At 38.7% G+C, this 20,388-nt stretch overlaps 1 protein-coding gene across 3 annotated transcripts in view; it reads right to left on the bottom strand.

Moving 5' to 3' along the window:
• Positions 1 to 20,388, bottom strand: part of LOC123314442 (large neutral amino acids transporter small subunit 1) — a 439,580-nt gene that overhangs the window by 70,488 nt on the left and 348,704 nt on the right. For 2 of the 3 annotated variants that reach the window (XM_044899735.1, XM_044899733.1), the window contains one exon: positions 6,785 to 6,859. The exons of the other annotated variant lie outside the window; for it this stretch is intronic. In XM_044899735.1, the coding sequence (XP_044755670.1) occupies positions 6,785 to 6,859 (75 nt within the window). The remainder of the gene's footprint in view (positions 1 to 6,784; positions 6,860 to 20,388) is intronic. 3 annotated transcript variants of the gene reach the window in all.

Raw genomic sequence — 20,388 nt, 5'->3', positions numbered from 1 at the left:
TCCGGCAACGGATCATCCCAATCTATCTTCGCTAACCACAATTTCTGCAATAGCGTTTTCATACAAAAGTTAAAGGGCCTAAAATACCCGTTAAAATCATACATTCTCGCGATACGCGACAACATATACCACGTTTAGAAGGTGGTTCATTGAAATCCTGATTTCAGTAAAAATCCCAATATATCCCTAAAACCTTAACTGAACAAGGAGCACGGCCAATGGGTAATTGAAAATTTTCATTGGGACTATCATAGGAATAGTTCATGACTAACTCACATTATTGGAACGACAATTCCTTCGGAATTGTTGTTTCCATTAATATTTCATTCTTGCGATGCGCCCGCTTAGGCGACCCCTTTTGTTTATTATATTCTCCGGACCAGAGTACGGTCACAGTGAGCGAACCCCCTCAATTCGCCCGTGGTCGTTGATGAATGTTAGCACATTCGGACTGCGGGAAGTAGTTGAACTTGGGAGCCATGAACTGTTGTAGGAGTCTGCAGAGAAAGTGAGGTTTGGTTCAGTCTTTGCGTGACAGGTGGCGTATCGTGATGAGATATCTCAAAGCGACGTCCCAAGATCGCATAAGACTACCATCCTCCGCTCGGAAGATTCAGTGCTATACTGTACTGACGAGGGAAAATGATCCCGAAACCGGTCTACAGTTGCACTTGAGTTTTTCGACTTCTCTGGGACTTCCTATGATAGTTCATGACTAACTCACATTATTGGAACGACAATTCCTTCGGAATTGTTGTTTTCATTAATATTTCAATAATTTCAGCCTCTATTCGTGCAAATCAGAAATTGAAGTAGCTTCTTCTGGGATAGCAGCCATGTTGCTAGAGGGATGCTGAACAGCTCTTTCTGCGTTTAAGTTACCGTTAAACCTACAGACAGTTGAATACCCAACATGCAATATTGCAAAGCACTCAGCAGTGGCAAAGGTTCTGACTGCAAGTGAAATAATTATCTGGGATGAATGCATAATGGCACATAAACGAGCATTGGAAGCACTCGATCGGACTATGAAAGACTTGCGCAATGATTCAAGATGTTTTGGGGGCGCATTGATTCTATTGTCTGGTGACTTCTGACAAACATTACCGGTCATTCCAAAGTCCACGGCTGCCGATGAAATTAATGCTTGCCTAAAATTATCAACTTTGTGGCTCTATGTGCAAAAACTACAATTAACTACAAACATGCGAGTTACATTGTTGAGTGATCCATCTGCCAGAATTTTCTCCGAACAATTGCTGGATATAGGTAATGGCCTTGTTCTGGTCGATCAATCAACATGTTTGATATCATGAGGATAAATTCAGATGCATACCACCCGACGATATGAATATCGACAAGTGTTACGATCTGAATTGAGCTAGCCAATTTGTCATCGTCAAGGCCCCCAAATGGAGTACGCTCCACCGAAGAAAAGCAGATGCTGACCATGGTTTCGGCCTCATTTGGCCTCATCAGAGCAACATAGCATTTTTCCACGGTGGAGAACGTTTGGAATTGATGGAACTTTATTCAATGTTGTTATGTTCTAGTGGGTCTGAATTTATCCTCATTATTTCATTCATTGCCTCCCTGATCACTTTCTTCATGTTTGATATCATTTCCTCAAAATTTCTGCACTTTTGTATCAACCAAGGATGAGCTCATAATCAAAGTATTTCCAAATATAAGTGCCAACCACAAAAACCTGAATTAGTTGAGTGAACGAGCCATTTTTGCGGCAAAGAACAAAGATGTTGATCAGTTAAATTTGATCATTCAATGAGAAATTATTGGTCCACTGCTTTGTTTTGAATCTATAGATAGTGCAATTTACAACTGAAGGTTGGATCAGTTGTCATTATGCTGAGAAATCTTAACCAGCCAAAATTATGCAACGGAACACTTTTGGTGGTGAAACACCTAACAATTAACGTGATTCATTGCACGATACTCAAAGGAAAGTATAAAGGTGAGGAAGTTCTTATTCCCAAAATGCCGATGATCCCAACAGATATGCCATTTGAGTTTAAGAGAATTCAATTTCCCATTCGTCTTGCGTTTGCTATGACAATTAACAAATAGCAAGGCCAGTCCTGGGGTGTGGGTGGCTTAAATCTAGAAAATAGTTGTTTTTCTCATGGCCAGTTGTATGTTGCGTGTTCACGAGTCGGCAAATCTTCTGGCCCATTTATTCTCGTTCCCGGGAAAAAAACTGAAAATGTCGTTCATCACAAGGTACCACAATGAAAGAATTGTAAAATATTCAAAACAACAATTTTTAATATGTACAACAATTCGGTACCTACCCCTTAAGTGAAGAGAATTCTTTCAATGTAAATAACAATGTACATACCTTGTTCTTTAACGATGCAAAGATATACTGGGTCCGCCATTTGAAATAAAGAACTAGAAATCTTATGCCGGCATATAACGAAAGTTGCAAATGTCTGAAAATATTCAAGCGAGAACGCTCATTGTCAAGAACCACAGCATGAAATTTCAATTACTTCTCCGAAAACGTTAAATTAAAATAAGGAGAATCGTTGGCAAAAATAGGGCATTTGAATATCTTCAGATTGCGCTCGCTTTGAGGAAGCCGCTTCAAACGGTGTCCAAGAAAGCTTGTTCAGAATCTATGCCGGAGTACTCAATGGTTTTCATAGATGGAGAAATTTATGAAATAAAGAAAATCGGGAAAACTCAAAAATTACTAATGATAAATGATATGAAACTTACTCCAAAGGAACGAATTGGGTCTTATGATCTAAAAATAAGGTAAAACTTTACGCTTCAACAAAAACTTGGTTATGCAATTATTCGTAGCAGTGCCACATATGATATTTTAAAAATACATAATCATCAATTTATCCTAAATATATGAACACCCAGTTTCATATGAATATGAATATTCGTTGAAAAAGCAACATTTATTTCAGGAAATAGCTCATGCCAACACCCTGTAAAAGTTCGGAACTAAATAAAATTCCTACTTTTAAGTCGGAACTAAGCGACCAATATTTTTGAAATACATATTATGTGGCCCTCTTCTACGCCTTCATAGAATTTATATTTCCATTCGTGAAACAATTATTTTCCTATATACCGGGTGACTGGTGACGTACGGGAAAACGGCTAAGTGGAGATAGAGGACCTCAAACTGAATGAGACTTTGGGTTTTACATATTTATCCCGTAAGAGTATTCGTTTCGAAGATCACCCTATGGTGATTTATGAAAAACTGCTAAATCTATAAACTCCTATATCTTCGTTAATGCGGTAAAATTTTGGCGGCTAGTTCACAAGCTTGTTCCTATAGACATTCACCGTCAGCACAAGAAAAGAAACAGAACAAATGGCAAGCCCGTATTCAAAAATTCCAATTTACTTGTCAGGTGAGAAATATCACACGGTATATGAGATGAAATGAATTCAAATAGAAATTTGAGAAGAGCGAAAAGATCTGATGAAAGATCTGTTTTTGGTTGGAATGTCACAAATTTTCTTTTGTTTCTATGATATGTTGAAATCAGAATATAACAATATTTTTATATTCACACGAAAAATAATATTCCTGATAGATGATGATGATCAATGGACTTAATGTGACTTGGTTAAAAGCGGAAACACATTATGAAATCGCGACACGACCCGATGAAACGCGATGCGTGTTGAGTCGAATCAAATGTGTTGTTTTCTATAGACCAGAATCATACTATGAACATCTGACACGACGCCATGCGCGCACACTCCACCTGATACAGACGGGCCAGGTCGCGTCGCATTTTAATAATGGGTTACCGCCTGAGATCTCTACTCTTTTTGAAATATCTGATTTCTCTTGACATATATTAAATTCCTTTGTCAGTTTGAAACTCTTCTGGTTCTCCATGTATGGAAAAACATTTTTTAGGTTGCCCTATTACTTAAATGAGGACTGGCCTGTGAGTTGTTGAAAATCGGATTATCCCGAGAATATCTATCACAAATTACTTGGTAAGATTTTCCTTTCAAGTCAAATAAATCTGAAGCTACCGTTCGCCATGGTAGGATAGGAATCTTGTTAACTAGTAGTGTATCTTTGATATTGTTTCGTTGGGTTTGTTCGCAGTCAGAGCATCCTTTGACCCTTCCAGTAAAGGAACTGTCTGGCTTTTTTTGAGCAGTTTTATATCCCAAGATCTTGATGAATGTTTTTCAATATTTTAGGGATCTGTGATTTTGGCACTATAATTCTATTAGCTTCGAAAATAATTCCTCCAAAGGAACTTAATTCTTCTTTGAAGTTAAAATAACGTTGTATCTCATTTGGCAGTTTTTTCATGTTGTAGCGATTCTTGGTTTTCTACAATAAAAATCAAGTCTCGTTTTAGATGTCGGTTTCCTTGAGTATACCGGATGACATAATGCAACCCCGTCCGATGGAGATTTTATTTTCAATTTAAATATTCCTTAGAAGATTTATTCATTCATTCATTTTCGATATTTTTTCCAGAATCCTGAATAATTAAATTCAAATTCCGTTTAATTGAAATTTCCATCAGTTATCCGCGTTATAAATCAAAACAAAGAAAAAGTGTCTCTCTGCATTCGGCGTTGTTTTTTCCGTTCACAGACACACCGTGTCAATTCATCGAATGAATACTGTGACATCTTCAAACTCCAATGCGCTAATCTCATGGAAGGGTCTTCCAAATAAGAGTCATTAAAGGTCGGTAATTACTTTAAAATTAGTTCCTTCTACATATGGTCGAAAATGTTCAATTCCAAATAGGACAACAAGTGCCTCTTTCTTCGTCACCGAATATTTTCTCTCAGTTTTTATCAAAGATCTGGACGCATACGCAACAGGGTGTTCCAGCCTATCAAATTCCTGAACCAGCACACTGCCGAGAACTTTATCAGATGCGTCACCTTGTATTGTGAATGGTTTGGAGAAGTCAGGACTAGCTAAGATTGGAGCAGATACTAAACGGTTTTTGAGTTCATCAAATGTGATATCGGCTTCAGAGGTCCATTTGACTGGTTGTAGTGGTTGTCCTTTTTTCTTACCGGCGACTGAAGACTTATCTCTTACAAATCTTCGATGATACGGAATTAATCCCATTACTCTTTTAACATTCCAACAACTTTTTGGAGTTGGTAACCTGTCGCCTGTCGAGTCAACGATAAACCCTAGATATTTCAGTAACGAGCGACAGAACTGACATCTGTCCAAGTTAATAGTGAGGCCAGCGTCTTAATTTTTGATAAACTTTAATTACACTTTCTAAATGTCCATCGAAGGAATAAATAATTTATTGATCTCTGAATCATTTGAGGGGTGTTCTTAAGGACGAAACACATACGATCGTACTCAAATAATCCTCTGCCGGTTACCTGAAAGGCAGGTTTGGGTCTAGACTCTTAAGAAAGCGGAATTTGATAGAATGCTTGCTTCAAATCAATACTACTCAAGTAACGCGCGCCACACAAACTTGTAAGAATGGAATAAACAGAGGGTAAAGGATAATTATCCTTAAACGTGAGTTTAATTAGGCTTCGCCTATCAAAGCGAGTTTTATAATCGCCTGAACTTTTCTTCACCAACAATATTGACGAAGATCAAGTTGAATTTGAAGGAGTTATGACCCCTTTCGACAGCATGTCATCAATTTCCTCATTCAATTGTTCTCGTAAAGCGGGTGAAATGGCGAGTGCGGCTCGGTTTAGCATCTCGCCTCTCGATATGATGTTCACTAAGAGAGGTTCGGTCTAGTCCATTCGTCAATGACCCAAATTTTGCAATAACTGCATCTAAACACAACTGATCTAACGAAACAAGTTTTTCTCTAGGGGTAATAGCATTGCCTGTCTTATCGAGTTAGTAGTTCGGCGAAGGCCGATCTCCCACAGTTTAGCGAGATATAAACGGTCCGTTTTCGTACAGTTACTACATTACCTGTTGCTGCAGTCAAATGCAGCGACGCAGTACAGTTCTTGTACAGTGGCTGGATTTCAGTGTTTGCTGGGAGAGCAGCAGACGATGTACCTCCTCGGTTGAAAAGAGACGTACTAACAACTTCGCAGCAAGTATTATAATCTTTGCTCCGCAGATAATTGAATAATTGCATAATAAAGCATAAAAGAATAAAGAAGATAATTGAATAATTGGCAGCTGGTAATAAACAAACTTGTGGTAGGAATGGTGCGCCGCGCAACCAATATTGAATCGCAGAAGGAATTACTGATTTCAACTACTATTTGTTGATTCAAGAAAACTAACAAACGAGAATAAAAAGAAAAAAGAACCGAATGGTCAGAAAAATTCCGACAAATAAATGAGTCCACCAATTTGAAATGAATTTTCAACAATCGCACAAGATGAATGAATTTCACAGGAGCACAAATCAAGATGTGTTTACTTTCAAGCGTATCGAAACAACAATAATCGTTCCAATATAATGGTATCGTATCTGAGATATGAAGGTTCACGCATCATCTTTTATCCACATCCATTAATAATAAAACCTATTTTGAAAGATATCCAAGAAAAGTATTTGTCGTAAATATTTTAAGCCACTGTTCAAGTTTAGCGAAACCGATATCGGAAAAATGTTTTCAGTGACAAACTTTAAGAAAGTGTCTCTTTGTAAAACTCCTTATGTTTAAATTGACCAGAAGTCCAAAGATAAAGAAACAAGTAGTTCATTCGTAAGATTTCCAGATGAATTCATTAATACATTATATTAATATTCCAGTGAAATTCATGTTCTGTTTCTTTTCAAAAAATTCATGAACTTACCCATGTTGAGAATCCCACGTAGTTTATAAGAGCATATATGTCGGAGACCGTGAGATAAACCATTGAAAGCAGCGCCTGAAATCATACATTCAATTGAAAAAAAAAATAAATTATTTTGTATTAAATGATGACTAGTAAGCCCAGCGACCTATTTTTTGGAATATCCGTCTTTTTCTACCAAATCAATAAAGAAAAATCATAAGCTAAAATAAAATCAATCAATCAGATCAACCCGATTTTCACCCTGTAGTAGTTTACCCCCGACCGTCCAGTTTCAAGAGCGATTATTCGACCAAGGTCAATACCGTATGTCTGTTAACAATGCTGCAATCCGTATTTTCCCTTACTTAGAATAGAATAGAATGCTGAAGCGAATAATAAGCTTTATGCAAGGAGGGATGGAGTGACTTCATACCAAGGATTATAAAGTAGGGTTTATAATCTATAATTTCATACATTTTTTTTTCTATTCAGAATTTTTTAAGGAGTTCTACTCCGGGAGAAATATCAGTTCAAAATAGACCGTCAGAGAAATTGATGGATATACTTAATAGAGGAATGAATAAATATCCTAACATGATATTCCCAACGTGGCAGCTCGTCTAATTCAAGAAGATCTGGAGAAATTGAACCGTTAGTGCCCAGAGTGGAGGTTAGCTCTTAACTATGAAAAGTGTGTTGTTCTGCACTTGGGTGCCTACAATCCTCGCCGTCAGTACTTCCTGAACAACAAACCCATTTCTTACTTACTTGTAGTAGTCATGCCGACCTTGGTGTCATTGTGACGGAGAACCTAAGTTGGTCCGACCACATTCTCCATACGACGAGCAAGGCCAAAAGAGAGAGTTCATGTTTCAGAAAGCTTTTGGTAGGTGTGATCCCTCCACGTGTGCTACCCTTTACAAGCTTTACATGAGAACTATATTAGAGTTTGCAGGCCAGGTCCATTATTGGCTGGGGATTTGGCGTTGTTGGAGAACGTCCAGCGACGGGCAACTCGTAGGTATGCCTTATGGCATTTCGCATCCCAGCTACAGTGCAAGACTGTCCATCATGACGTTGTCTACGTTTGATGAAAGAAGGCAACGTGGGGATCTCATCATAACCTACCACAACTTTTTTGGAGTTGACCTCAGCAGTCTCTTCAAGATGAACCTTGACGACCGTCTTCGAAGTCATGCTTACAAACTGAGGAAGGAGAACTTCAAAACACAGCAAAGGCAGTATCTTATCACAAACCGCGTGTTTTCAGTGTAGAACTCTCTACCTTCATCGGTGGTGGACTCAGTTTCTGTGAATGCTTTTAAGAATAGATGCTTGGATTCGTTGCGAGTGAGTGCTACTTGTGAAGTTGTCCGTTTCCTTTATTTCCTTTGTATTTCCCTTTTTTGTATTTCCTTTGTATTTCCCTTTGTATTTTTCATATGCTTATTATTTTTTTGTGTGAGTTTAAAGGCTTAGCCTCAACTCTTCACCATTGTATAATAAAAATAATAATAATAATGATTTTTTTCATACGGAATGCCCTAGAGCCCCAGCTGTAACGATTAAAATGAACCACCACTATTCTGTAGACGATGGAGAGCATGTTTTTCATATTTTTTCGAATATGTAAATCGGCTGGCCAATAAAAGTGATGAAGAAATGTATCAGATTCATTCAGAAAAATTTCTATTTCTTTCTGACAGCCCTAGAGCTCTAACTTCAAGAACAACAACGAACTGGTATTCTGTCTACGATCGAGAGTATGTTCCTGTTTTTTCTTTTAAAAATTCAAAATGGCTAAGAAAATTCATTTCCCAATGCATCCATTCCATTAATTTTCTTGGATGGCCATTTTAAACCTTGGAAAAAAAAAGGAACATGGGCTCCATCGTAAAAAGAATCCTCGGACCTCTAGTATGAACAAAAAATTATATTAGGATATTTTAGTCATCCCTCTAGGTACTTTAACAATCAATTTCTTCGGCCGGTCATTTTGAACTGTTATATCTTTTACCGAAGGAATCCTGAAAACATTCTGAATAGAAAAAAAAAATCGGTTCATTTGATCGTTGGAGGTGGCGTTCTAGGGCTAACAATTTTCTTGGCTGGCCATTTCAAACTTGAAAAATGAGACATATGCACTTAATCTTAAACGGAATAGTCCATTTTGATCCTCGAAGCTCTGTTATAGAAAAAAAAAAAATTTAAGATATTTTAGTCCCTCTATGTACTTTAGCCATCAATTTCTTTGACCAGCTATTTTAAATTGACTTATCTTATGGGAAAAGAATTCTATATTTCTATATCCACCAATTTCCTTGGCAGACCATACTGAACATGAGGAATATGCACTTCATCGTAGCCTGAATAGTTCATTTTATACCCCTTTGAGCTGTTGTATGAAAGAAAAATTATGTTAGGGATATTTTAGTCATCCCTCTATGTACTTCAGCCATTAATTTCCTCGGCCGGTCAATTTGAACTGATTTATTTTTTGGAGAAGGAATCCTTAAAAAATTCTGAATAGAAAAAAAATCGGTTCATTTGATCATTGGAGGTGACGTTCTGATGCTGTCAGAATGAAAAATTTTTTTTTCTGAGTACATTCTGATACATTCCTCTATCCACCAATTTTCTTGGCCGTATCGAAATCGCGTCGGCGTGAGGGATACAGATACCGGGTCGCTTCAGCGACATAAAGGCTCAGTATCGTTCGACAAGTGCGTTGAATCATGCCGGATCAGCAAGAAGACGTGCAATCCTCTATTTCCTTCGTGAAATTGGTGGATCAGAACCCGTGCTTATGGAATTATACGCTGGAAAGATATTGCAGGACTGATTTGACTGGTGTTGTGTGGAAAGAAATAGCTGAAAAGCATGATAACTATTTGAGCTCATTCTATAAAACTCTGAATTTCTGTTCATGTTGAGAGAGCTCACGGGGAACCACTGCCGAACTGTGTTTAATATTCTCTGTTGCAAGTACCGGTAAGCAAAAACAAGGTTCTCTTCTGAGGAGCTCATGACAACTGATTGCTCTTTTGCTTATCCTATAAACTATCGTATCGCTTCAGTGTGCACTGAAGCGATATGATAGCCAAATCAAGCGCTTAATCGTCAATCAATTACGAAGTTCTATGCTACTTTTTCCGATTTGACTCTCAATCACCTTTCTGTCGCTGAAGCGACCTGGCAGCTGTCCCCCAAACCGACGCGATTTCGATATTTATCGGTGTAGTATCGCGATCGCTTCAGTGTGCTCTGAATTAGTTGCTTCCATTACGTTTGCACGGTTATAAGAGATCGGTGTCGAATCAGGGTCGTGTTCCTTATCGAATCACCTGTCGCATCGTTTATCGTATCGCTCCAGTCAGAACCCCGCCTTACATATAGCTAATTATTCGAATTGACTGACTGCAGCATTGATATGAGAGATCGGCCGGAAGCAAAAACACCATACTACTACGTACGAGTCAACACCAAGTTTTATTGGCATCAAGCTTTACAACCATTTGGACATTAATCTCAAATCATCAATCAAAAATGGATGTAAAGAAATTCAAATATAAAGTAAAAAAATTGTTAATTGAGGGTTCCTATTACAGTGTAGAGGAATATCTCTCAGCTGTATTTGCCTAGGTGTTCTGTCAATATTCAGTTTGCCAAACTCGATGTTTGTTTCATTTTATTTTATTTTATTGTATTCTTCTCTATCTTCCTGACTTGTCCTATACATTGTTTCTGATGTCTTATGGGATTAATAAAGTTTATGACTTCAGCCTTGCGGCTTTCACACTCCTTTCCAGAGGAAAATTCACTTATCGCAGATATCTCAGATATCAAAAGGATGAGGCTTTGTTGGAGCTTCCAGGTTTATGGGCTCGGGGTGGTCGTCGGGTCCGGGTCGCTCCTCGGCTCCCTGCTGTAGGTTGGATTCCTGCTCCACCCGCACTTCCTGTCGGAGCAGAAGGTGTTCCTCTGCATTCCCCATGTACTTGCGTACAGTTCTCGCCGTTCCGAGCAGTACCGCCTTCTGCAGGACTCTATAGATATTTTCGTCCAGCTGAAGTTTCCTCAAGTTTTCTAGTAGTTTCCTCGGTATCAGGCCTGTAGATGAAATGACAATAGGGATGGTCTGGATATCTCCCATCTTCCACTGTTTTCTGGTTCGTTCCTCGAGATCTCTGTTTTTTGAAATTTTTTCAATGTGCCTATCTAGAAGATATTGTTATTATTTGGAATTGGCACGTCGATGAATAATGCTCTGTCTTCGTCCTTATTGAGCAATATGAGGTCTGGTCTATTGTGGGTTATTTTTCGGTCTGTGAGAACCGTTCCAATACAGCATCCGGATGGTAATTGTAATAAGGAACCTTTTTCGAAGTTAGAAGTTGGTGTCTTAATGCCAATTATTGGTGAAGAATCTTGGCAACAGCATCATCTCTATTTTTGTACTCCGTGTCCGCGAACTTCTGACATCCCCCGATGATGTGCTGGATAGTTTTATGTGCCGCACAGCCATAACGACATCTATCGTCCGCCACTGGGGCATCCTTGGCGATATATTTCATGTAATTTCTTGTTGGAATCAACATTTCTGGATGGCGAGCATGAAGCCCTCTGTCTCAGGAAACAACCTTCCGGAAGTCAACCAGTAGTTCGACGCAGATATGTCGACGTAATCATGGTTGACCTCGTTCTGGTGCCTTCATGCAAAGGTTTGCCAATCAGTTTCTGCATTTAACTTTCTGCAGAGTGTTCAAGTGATCCTGTTGTAGCTTTAACGGCGTAGAACTATCAGCAACACAAACTACTCGATGGAGTTCTGACGAAGCAGCCTTGCTCAGGAAATATTTTCGGAGTCCTTCAATTTCCTGGGACATACGGTTGGACAAATCAACAATTCCTCTACCCCCAAGATGTCGTGGCAGCTCGGTCCGTTCTATTGAGCTTTTGGGATGAGGTTTATTGTGTTTAGTTAGCATCGTCCTTATTTTTCTCTGTAAGGCTGCTAAATCGGTGGTGGTCCAAAAGATGATACCGAATGAGTAGCTCAGCGCGGAGCAAGCGTAGGTATTGATAGCTTTTATCAGATTCTTGCTGTTAAGGCCAGTTCTCATTAGCCTTCTCAATCTTCGGGTGAACTCCTCCGTTATTTCTTTCTTCATCTGGCTCTGATTGATTTTTCTTGCCTATTTTATGCCCAGGTACTTGTATGTGTATCCTTCCTTTAATGCTTTAATTTCTGCACCTTCCTTGAGCTTGAACGTACCATCTTCTATTTTTCCTCTCGTTATGTTCAGCAGTTGACATTTTTCTAGTCCAAACTTCATTTTGATGTCTTCCGAGAATCCTTCCACCATATTCAGCATCTGTTGCATTTGTTTTTTGGTAGATGCGAATAGTTTCAAATCGTCCATGTAAAGGAGGTGATTCAGTTTCATCATATTCCTACTGCCGCTCATGATGGAAAATCCGTAGTCCGTAGAATTCAATCTGTGAGACAAGAGATTCAGGGCCATGCAGAACCACAAAGGGCTCAGCGAGTCTCCTTGGAAAATTCCGCGTCTTATTGGAATAGGTCCTGTTCTAAAGGAGCAATCTGCTGCTTTGATTTGAAGACTAGTACGCCAGGTTGACATGGCGTTTTTCAGGAACTCAACAATATTAGGATCCACCTTGTAAATCTTCAAGATCATCAAGAGCCATTCGTGAGGTATAGAATCGAATGCTTTTTTGTAGTCTATGTACGCAGCGTAAAGATTCCTCCCCTTAGAGAACGCTGGATTGCAGATAACTGAATCCATTATTAGTTGTTCCTTGCACCCTCGGCTGTCTTTGGTGCATCCTTTGTGTTGCATGTCGATGATGTTATTCCTTTCGCAATGGTCTCTTGGCCAATGTCTCTTCTTTGCCTTTCTGTTTTGCGTTGAAGACGTTTCTGCCATGCTGGCGCGTGTAATTTGTATAATTTTGGACCATCGTTGTTCGTTCGGCGAATTTTTGCCCCTATGGTTTTAGCCGTCGTTAGCGCTGCACAGTAAAAAACTAGATGAGGATATTCCAATGAACTTCCATTCTGTAGGTACTCAGGTAAAATGTCCTTATTCAAGATGTCAATTATGAGTGACAGTTTCTTGGATGTATTGCGTCGGGGAAGTGCTATTCGATGAAGAGGATCTGTTCCTTCCAGTTCGGCAAAGTATCTCCTCATCTCAGGGTCAACTTGTCGGTGGAGCTCTTCCCTATCGTCCTAGTGTTCCTGCTCACTTGAGTTGCAAGATGGACTTTCAGCGTCAATTTCTTCTGGCTGTTGTTGCCCAGGCATGTGAATTTCATCAGAGCTGTTGGTGTTGCTCTCTATTGCTGGCGGATGGTGAAGTTCTTGTTTAATTGCGTCGATTCGGGCCATTGGTATTAGTTCATTTCTCAGAATTACGCGGTACTGGTCTGCCACCCGTTGTTTAGTGTCAATGAGATTTGGGTAGGCGTTGCAGAATTTCTCATGGAGCCTTTTCTATAGTTGTTCGTGTTGTGCCCTAGTTCCGTGATGGAGTTATATATGCGCACAAAAGTTTCATTCATGGACGTTGTCCACTTCATGTGCTTTCTAACTAACCCCGCTTGGGTGAGCACTGGCTGAATATCCTGCGCAGCACCTTCAGCGGTTTGAGTCGGCAATTGAATTGGACTCGTTGGTTGCTGTTGTTGCTTTGGAGCTGTAGCTTCTTTTGCAGCAGGAGCCCGCTTCCTCAACATCCTGCCACCGACGTCCCGCATGCTGTCATGCCCAGTGCCGGCTCCAGACATGCCCTGACGATCCCCAGGCAGCGACTTGTTTCCGAGGCTTCTCGTCATCACCATTTCCATGTGTTCGTGCTCCCCTTGCTCGGTTTGGGTGAGGAGTAGAGAAATGAGAGCAGAAAGGGCACTCCTATAAAGGATGTAAAAGAGAGAGGAAAAAGGAATGGGACAGCGGACAGCAGGCGCGGCTGGCTGCACAGTCTACGTCGTTACGATGGCTACCCGGCAGGCCATCTACCAGATAGCTGCTAGGCAGGGCAGACAATTCGATATTATTATTATGACTTTAGCCTTGCGGCTTTCACACTCCTCTCCAGAGGAAAATTCACCTATCCCAGATATCTCAAATATCAAAAGGATTAAGCTCTGTTGGAGCCCTTTCCAGGTTTTCGGTCTCGTGGTGGTGGTCGGGTTCGGGTCGCTCCCCCGCTCATTATTATTATTATTATCATTAAATTCGGTAATAGTTGAGGTAATATACCTATGAACTCAATACAATATATAATGTGAAAGTAACTGAAAAAGAAAGCTAAATTAAAGACTTGAGATGTATCTGTCATAGCGATTCTTGAATGAATTGACTGAAGTTGCAGTCACTTCGTCAGGTGGCAATCTGTTCCAGCTCTCGAATATTCTGTTCGACAAAAAGTTTATGATTGCCAAGAAAATTTTGTACTACTTGAACAAATGAACTTCAAGCGTTAGATTCAGTCTCGTTCACTGATGTGGTGAATTGTGGATCTTTAACAAGTTGCCTTATTTGAGGACCATCAAATATACCAGCTTTTAGTTTTTCCGTGCTAATTCCAGAAAATTTACGTGACAAATACTCAAAACAATTTCCATCTCGATTTAAAGCCTTCACAAATTGCTTCATTAGGCCTAGCTTGATATGCAAGGGCGGAAGTAAGATTTTTTCTCTTGAAACCAAAGGTTCGTTTGTATTCCTTGAATCATGACATCTCTTGAAGGCCAATTTTTGTTAACCCAGTGCTCATTTTAAGCTCTGCTGTCCCAAAGGCACAAAAAACAAGGATATTTCTATTTTGACGATTAAGTACATATTTATCTCTTTATTTGATGTCCTTTATCAGAAAAAAATATACCATTTAACCTGTAACGTTTATCTCAGAAACTAGAGCTGATAGAAAAATTCTGGTGGCATTTTTGGAATCAGCACATTAAAAACATCCAAAATCAGATGTTAGACTTCCGGCACCAATTTTTTTTTTTCATTTTGTTGGCCTGTGAATCAAAGCCGTTGCTAGGCCTCAACTGACTTATGGATCAGTTGCCTGGGGTTTCGCGGAAAAGAGCCATATCAAAAGAATTCAGGCCACTGAAAACAAGCTCAGCATGCAGAGATAACGAGACGCATAAGGATGGCATGGGCAGCTTTCGGTAAACTGGGACACATCCTAAAGAACAACATGATTCCTATAAATTTGAAGCGCAAAGTATACAACACATGCGTACTGCCCGTGCAAACATACGGATTAGAAACAATGAGTCTGACTAAAAGTTTCGCAAATAAACTCTCAACAACTCAAAGAGCTATGGAACGCCGAATGCTGGGTATCTCTCTTCGTGACAAAATACGAAACGAGTGCATCAGACAACGTACCAAAATCAGAGACGTTCTACAGGAGGTGGCAGAGATGAAATGGAGTTGGGCAGGTCATGTGGCAAGAATGTCCGAGATCAGATGGCTCATAGAATAACGGTGTGGAGACCTAGAGAAACCAAAAGAAGTGTTGGGCGCCCCCAAAAACGGTGGGTGGATGATATTAAGAGGATGGCTGGTAAGAGGTGGATACACGTGGCACACGATAGGGAGACATGGAAGCGGTTGAAAGAGACCTATGTCCAGGAGTGGACGAATGCAGGTTGAAGAAGAAGAAGAAGAAGAGAAGAAGAAAACAAGCTGCTACGATGTGCAATAGATGCACCTTGGTTTGTCAGGAATAGACAGATTTATAGGGACCTAAAATGGAAAACCATAACGGAATTCATGAACAGAAAAGCAGAGAAATTATTCGAAACAGCGAAAAACCATCCGAATCAAGAACTCAGGAGACTCGTGGACTACGACCCAGGGGAAGACAAAAGGAGAATGCGAATTTACCGTAGGAGACCAAGAGATCTAATTAAAAGAGATTAAAATAACAACAAAATTCAATAAAGTGTTAATCCAATAGAGGATAAACACATAAATCCCAGCACGATAGTGTGCGAGAAGAAAACCGACTAAGAGGTGAACGGTTTATAGGCAAATGCCCGGAACCAAAATTCAAGAAGCAGTTAAGGGTTTTTAGTGGGTCTCGAGCTCAGGAGAGTGAGAAACCCCACACTTGTTCCCCTTCAGGAGAGGGTGGTTCGTCTGAGTTACAGATTTACCCCCTGCTACACCAAAAAAAAAATTTATTCATGACATCTGCAATCTGTTTACGGTCATCCGTCTCTAGCCCATCAACAATAATCCGGTCAGAAATGGCTCGCGTTACACTATTGGAGTTTGTATCCTCATTGATAAAACGCCATGTTTTCTTGATATCACCCTCTGCAGACCGGACTCTATGACTATAGTAAGAAAATTTAGCCTTCTTCAGAAGTGAATTCAGTTTGTTACGAAAAGCAGTGTACAGAGTTTTGCTCTCTACGCTCTTCTTCTTTAGGAACCTCTGGAATAGAATAATAATAATAATTATAAGTTATTTATTTCAACAGGCAAATACCCAGTTACAGAAAATAACTTAACCTAGCATAATAAAAGAAACCAAGCTACATTGCTGATAATGAAAAGGAAGAAAAACAAAATTGAACAATAGTATACCGAGACTAGAAATATGCAAATGAGAAATCAACCACTATTGCAAACTAAAACAAAATTTAAAAATTACAAGAGCATGGAAACAACGAACAAAAAAAATGCAAAAACACAACCGCTAAGCGGCAAAAATAATTATACACAAAGACTTAATTCAACTGTAGTATGTATCAGTATGAACAACCTGTATATTTTCATACGTGAGACGGCAAGACCTGTGAAACCTTACATCATTATTAGAACGTGCCTCAGATAGATAGAACTGATCTTGAGATAACACGTAATCTGTATCTGTATGTTTGTAACCATTGTCATTCATATTTATCAATTCATGATGTTTTATAAACACAACACGTAAACAATGTATAATAATATATAGCATTTGGCTAAGGAAGATTCCATTCAGTGTGTGTATTCATTCATTATTGAATTACATCATACAGTTGTCAATGCGATAGTCTGTGCTCCGTTCAAAATGTCTTAAGAAATAAACACCCTTTGATTAGTCTGCCGAACATTATTCGTCATCCCTCCACCGCATAGACGATTAGCCGAACCTACCCTAGTTGGGTACATCACATGGCGATCCTGCCAGTCGTATGCGGTTAGAGGTCCATATGGTTTTGACTGAGTATTCGTAGCCAAGCCAAGATGGGATCGGGACAATCCAAACAAGAGGAGGTTTTAATTGCCCAAACTGGAAATGGTGCAGCCGCGTCATCGATTGAGTCCAAGACCCCTTCTACACCGGAAATCTTAGGGATAATCGCTTTCATTCTAGTATGTATTGGAGTCATCCTATATTTATATTGGAGAGTCAAGAAGGCGATTGAAAAGAAGGTACAACTCGAGGTCAGGAGAAGCCACCAGGATTTCGTGTAAAGGAAAAATATACCGTAAGAATTTTTTCCTTGTTATGTCTAATTGTCCATGGAATTTGATGAACTATTTGCCGAGTTAAGTGGGGTGTCCCAAAAATTCCTCGAAAATATCAGAAAGGAGCCGCGAGAACGTAGAGAACGAGCCGATAGAGTCGATAAATTTCTCAATGAACTAGTCCAGTTAGAATATAAATTCAACAAGTTGAATAAATCTGTCAAGTCGGAACCAAATTTTCTCAAAGCATTGAATCCTCACCAAGCAATCATAGAAAAGTCACTGTCAGAATCTAGAAAATTGCTTCAAGAAAGGTCTAAATTAATTGAAGATAAACAGCATTCAGAAAAATCAACAATGACGGAAAAATTTGACTTGAGGACAGCATCCTCTTTATTGCCAGCTATTACTAATGAAGAGGAGTTTGTATTGCAATTAATTGATGCCATAGAGTTGTATACCGATATGCTCGATGATCAAGGTAAAAAGTCTCTGATCAATTATGTTCTAAAAATCAAATTGACTGCAAATGCTAAATTGAAGTTACGAAAAGAGTATCAGAAAGTTGAAGATTTGGTACTAGATATGAAAAAAACCCTCATAACTAAAAAGTCACCAACAGCTTTATCAACTCAACTCCACAATCTGAAACAAGAGAATAAGACGATAGAAGATTTTGCTAAACTAGTTGAACAGTTTTCTCTCGATTTAACGATCGCTCAAGCAGATAATGCACCAGAAGCATCAACTGTTTTAGCCAAAGTGAATGAAAAAATTGCTCTAGGCGCATTCTCCAATGGATTACGAAATACGGAAATCAGAACTATCATAAAGGCAAGAAATTTTAACAACCTCAAAGATGCTGTAGCATCAGCTAAGGAAGAGGAACTTGTAAAAATTTCATCTCAAGCACCTAGCCAGAAAGTTCTCCAAATGAAAAATTTCAATCGAAATCGTAATGATTTTAATCGGAAAGGAAATTCTGACCATTCACATCGAGGTCGTGACCGCAAAGAGAATACTAACAAGCATAATTTCAATTCAGCGAAAAATAATTACGGACAAGGTCGTGGTCGCAAGTTCACCAATCATTCGAAAAACAATAACAAAGGATACTCGAAACAGCAGAGAGCATATTTTGCCGATAAGGGCACAAACTCTTGTACAGAGCAAAATACCGAAGCAGATAAGTTTTTTCGTGACCAACAGTCATGCTAGTTATAATTTGAATGCTTTGAATTATGTTTCAGTGAAATATGCGAAGAATGAATTGAATTTTTTAATTGACACAGGTGCAAGCATTACCTGTATATTTTCAGAATTTTGAGCGAAAGCAGAATATTTAGATACTAAAGAAAAAATAAAGATCAAAGGTATGGCCGGATGCACATCTTCCATGGGCTCCGCAAACATTTCAATTATTTTCAAATATGCAAAATTCACCCACAATTTTTCAGTTATAAGGTCCTTTGACTCAAGTATACAAGGTGTACTAGGATCAGATTTTTTCAAAAAACACAAAGCAGTAATTGATTATGAAAATTTCATTTTGAAACTAAAGAATAATAATGGAGAAATTGAGGTACCGTTGAAATCCAAAGTTGAACATTATACTATTATACCACCTAGATGCGAAATAATTCATTATTGTCATACTGAGAAAACAGAAGAATGTGTCATTCTAAACGAACAAATATGCGAAGGCGTTATAATCGCAGGAATAATCGCAAAACCGGAAGATAATAGAGTTCCAATTAGATTGTTGAATGTGAACGATAGAGAAATAAAGTTGAAAAATTTTATTCCAAAACTGGGGAGTCTTTCAAATTTCGATGTTATAAATTATGGTAGAAATGAAATATCCGTACAAAGAGTAGATGAAATATTAGATTCAATTAATATGAAATCATTGAACAAGGAAGAAATAGCTTCCGTAAAAAAAATTTGTGCCAAGTATGCAGATATTTTTCATGTAGACGGTGATCCTTTAACTGTTACTAATTTATACCAACAAAAAATTTTACTCAAACCAGATGCTCAACCAGTTTATGTAAAACCGTATAGATTACCGCATTCACAGAAAAATGAAATTCATAAACAAGTAGACAAAATGCTACGAGACGGAATTATAGAGGAAGCCAGATTTGAATGGTCCTCACCGTTACTAATAGTACCAAAGAAACCAGATCACAATGGAGTTAAGAAATTTCGAGTAGTATTAGATTATGGATTACTGAACAAGCAAATTAAAGGGGATAAATTTCCATTACCAAACATTACTGAAATACTAGATTTCTTGTCAGGAGCAACTTACTTTTCTCATCTAGATTTAGCACAAGGATATTACCAACTGGAATTACATCCCCATAGCCGACCCTACACGGCATTCACAACTGAAAGAGGTCAATATCAAATGAAAAGACTAGGAATGGGTTTAAAAACAAGCCCTAGCTCATTTTCGCGACTTATGACAATAGCTATGTCAGGTTTAAATGACGATTCATGTTTTATTTATTTGGATGATTTAATAATCTTTGGACATTCGTTGCAAAATCATAATCAAAATTTAGTGAAAGTATTACAACGACTGAGGGAGGTTAATTTGAAATTGAATGCTAGTAAATGTGAATTCTTGAAGAAGGAAATGTTGTATAATATCTAGGTCATATCATTTCGGATAAGGACATTTCGCCAGATCCAAAAAAAATCGATGCTATTTCACGATATCCTGTACCTACAAGCTCTGAGGAAGTAAAACGTTTTGTTGCATTAGCTAATTATTATAGGAAATTCATTCAAAATTTTGCAGCAATCGCTCAACCTTTGAAAAACTTATCACGCAAAGGAAAAATTTTTCAATGGACGGAAGATTGCGAAAAATCATTTCAAATCTTAAGGCGAGTCCTTCGGACAGCACCTATTCTACAATATCCAGATTTTTCAGAGAATAACGAATTCATTCTAAGAACGGATGCTAGTGGATTTGCATTAGGTTCAGTTTTATCAAATTCTAATGACCATCCAATAGCCTTTGCTTCACGAAGTTTGAATCCAGCAGAAAAGAACTATTGTACAATTGAAAAAGAGCTCTTAGCAATAGTTTGGTCAGTCA

This window comes from Coccinella septempunctata, chromosome 5, assembly GCF_907165205.1.
Source record: "Coccinella septempunctata chromosome 5, icCocSept1.1, whole genome shotgun sequence".
Classification (NCBI taxonomy): domain Eukaryota; kingdom Metazoa; phylum Arthropoda; class Insecta; order Coleoptera; family Coccinellidae; genus Coccinella; species Coccinella septempunctata.
The sequence above is the reverse complement of the archived record's forward strand: the minus strand, read 5'-3'. Positions and strand labels throughout refer to the sequence as shown.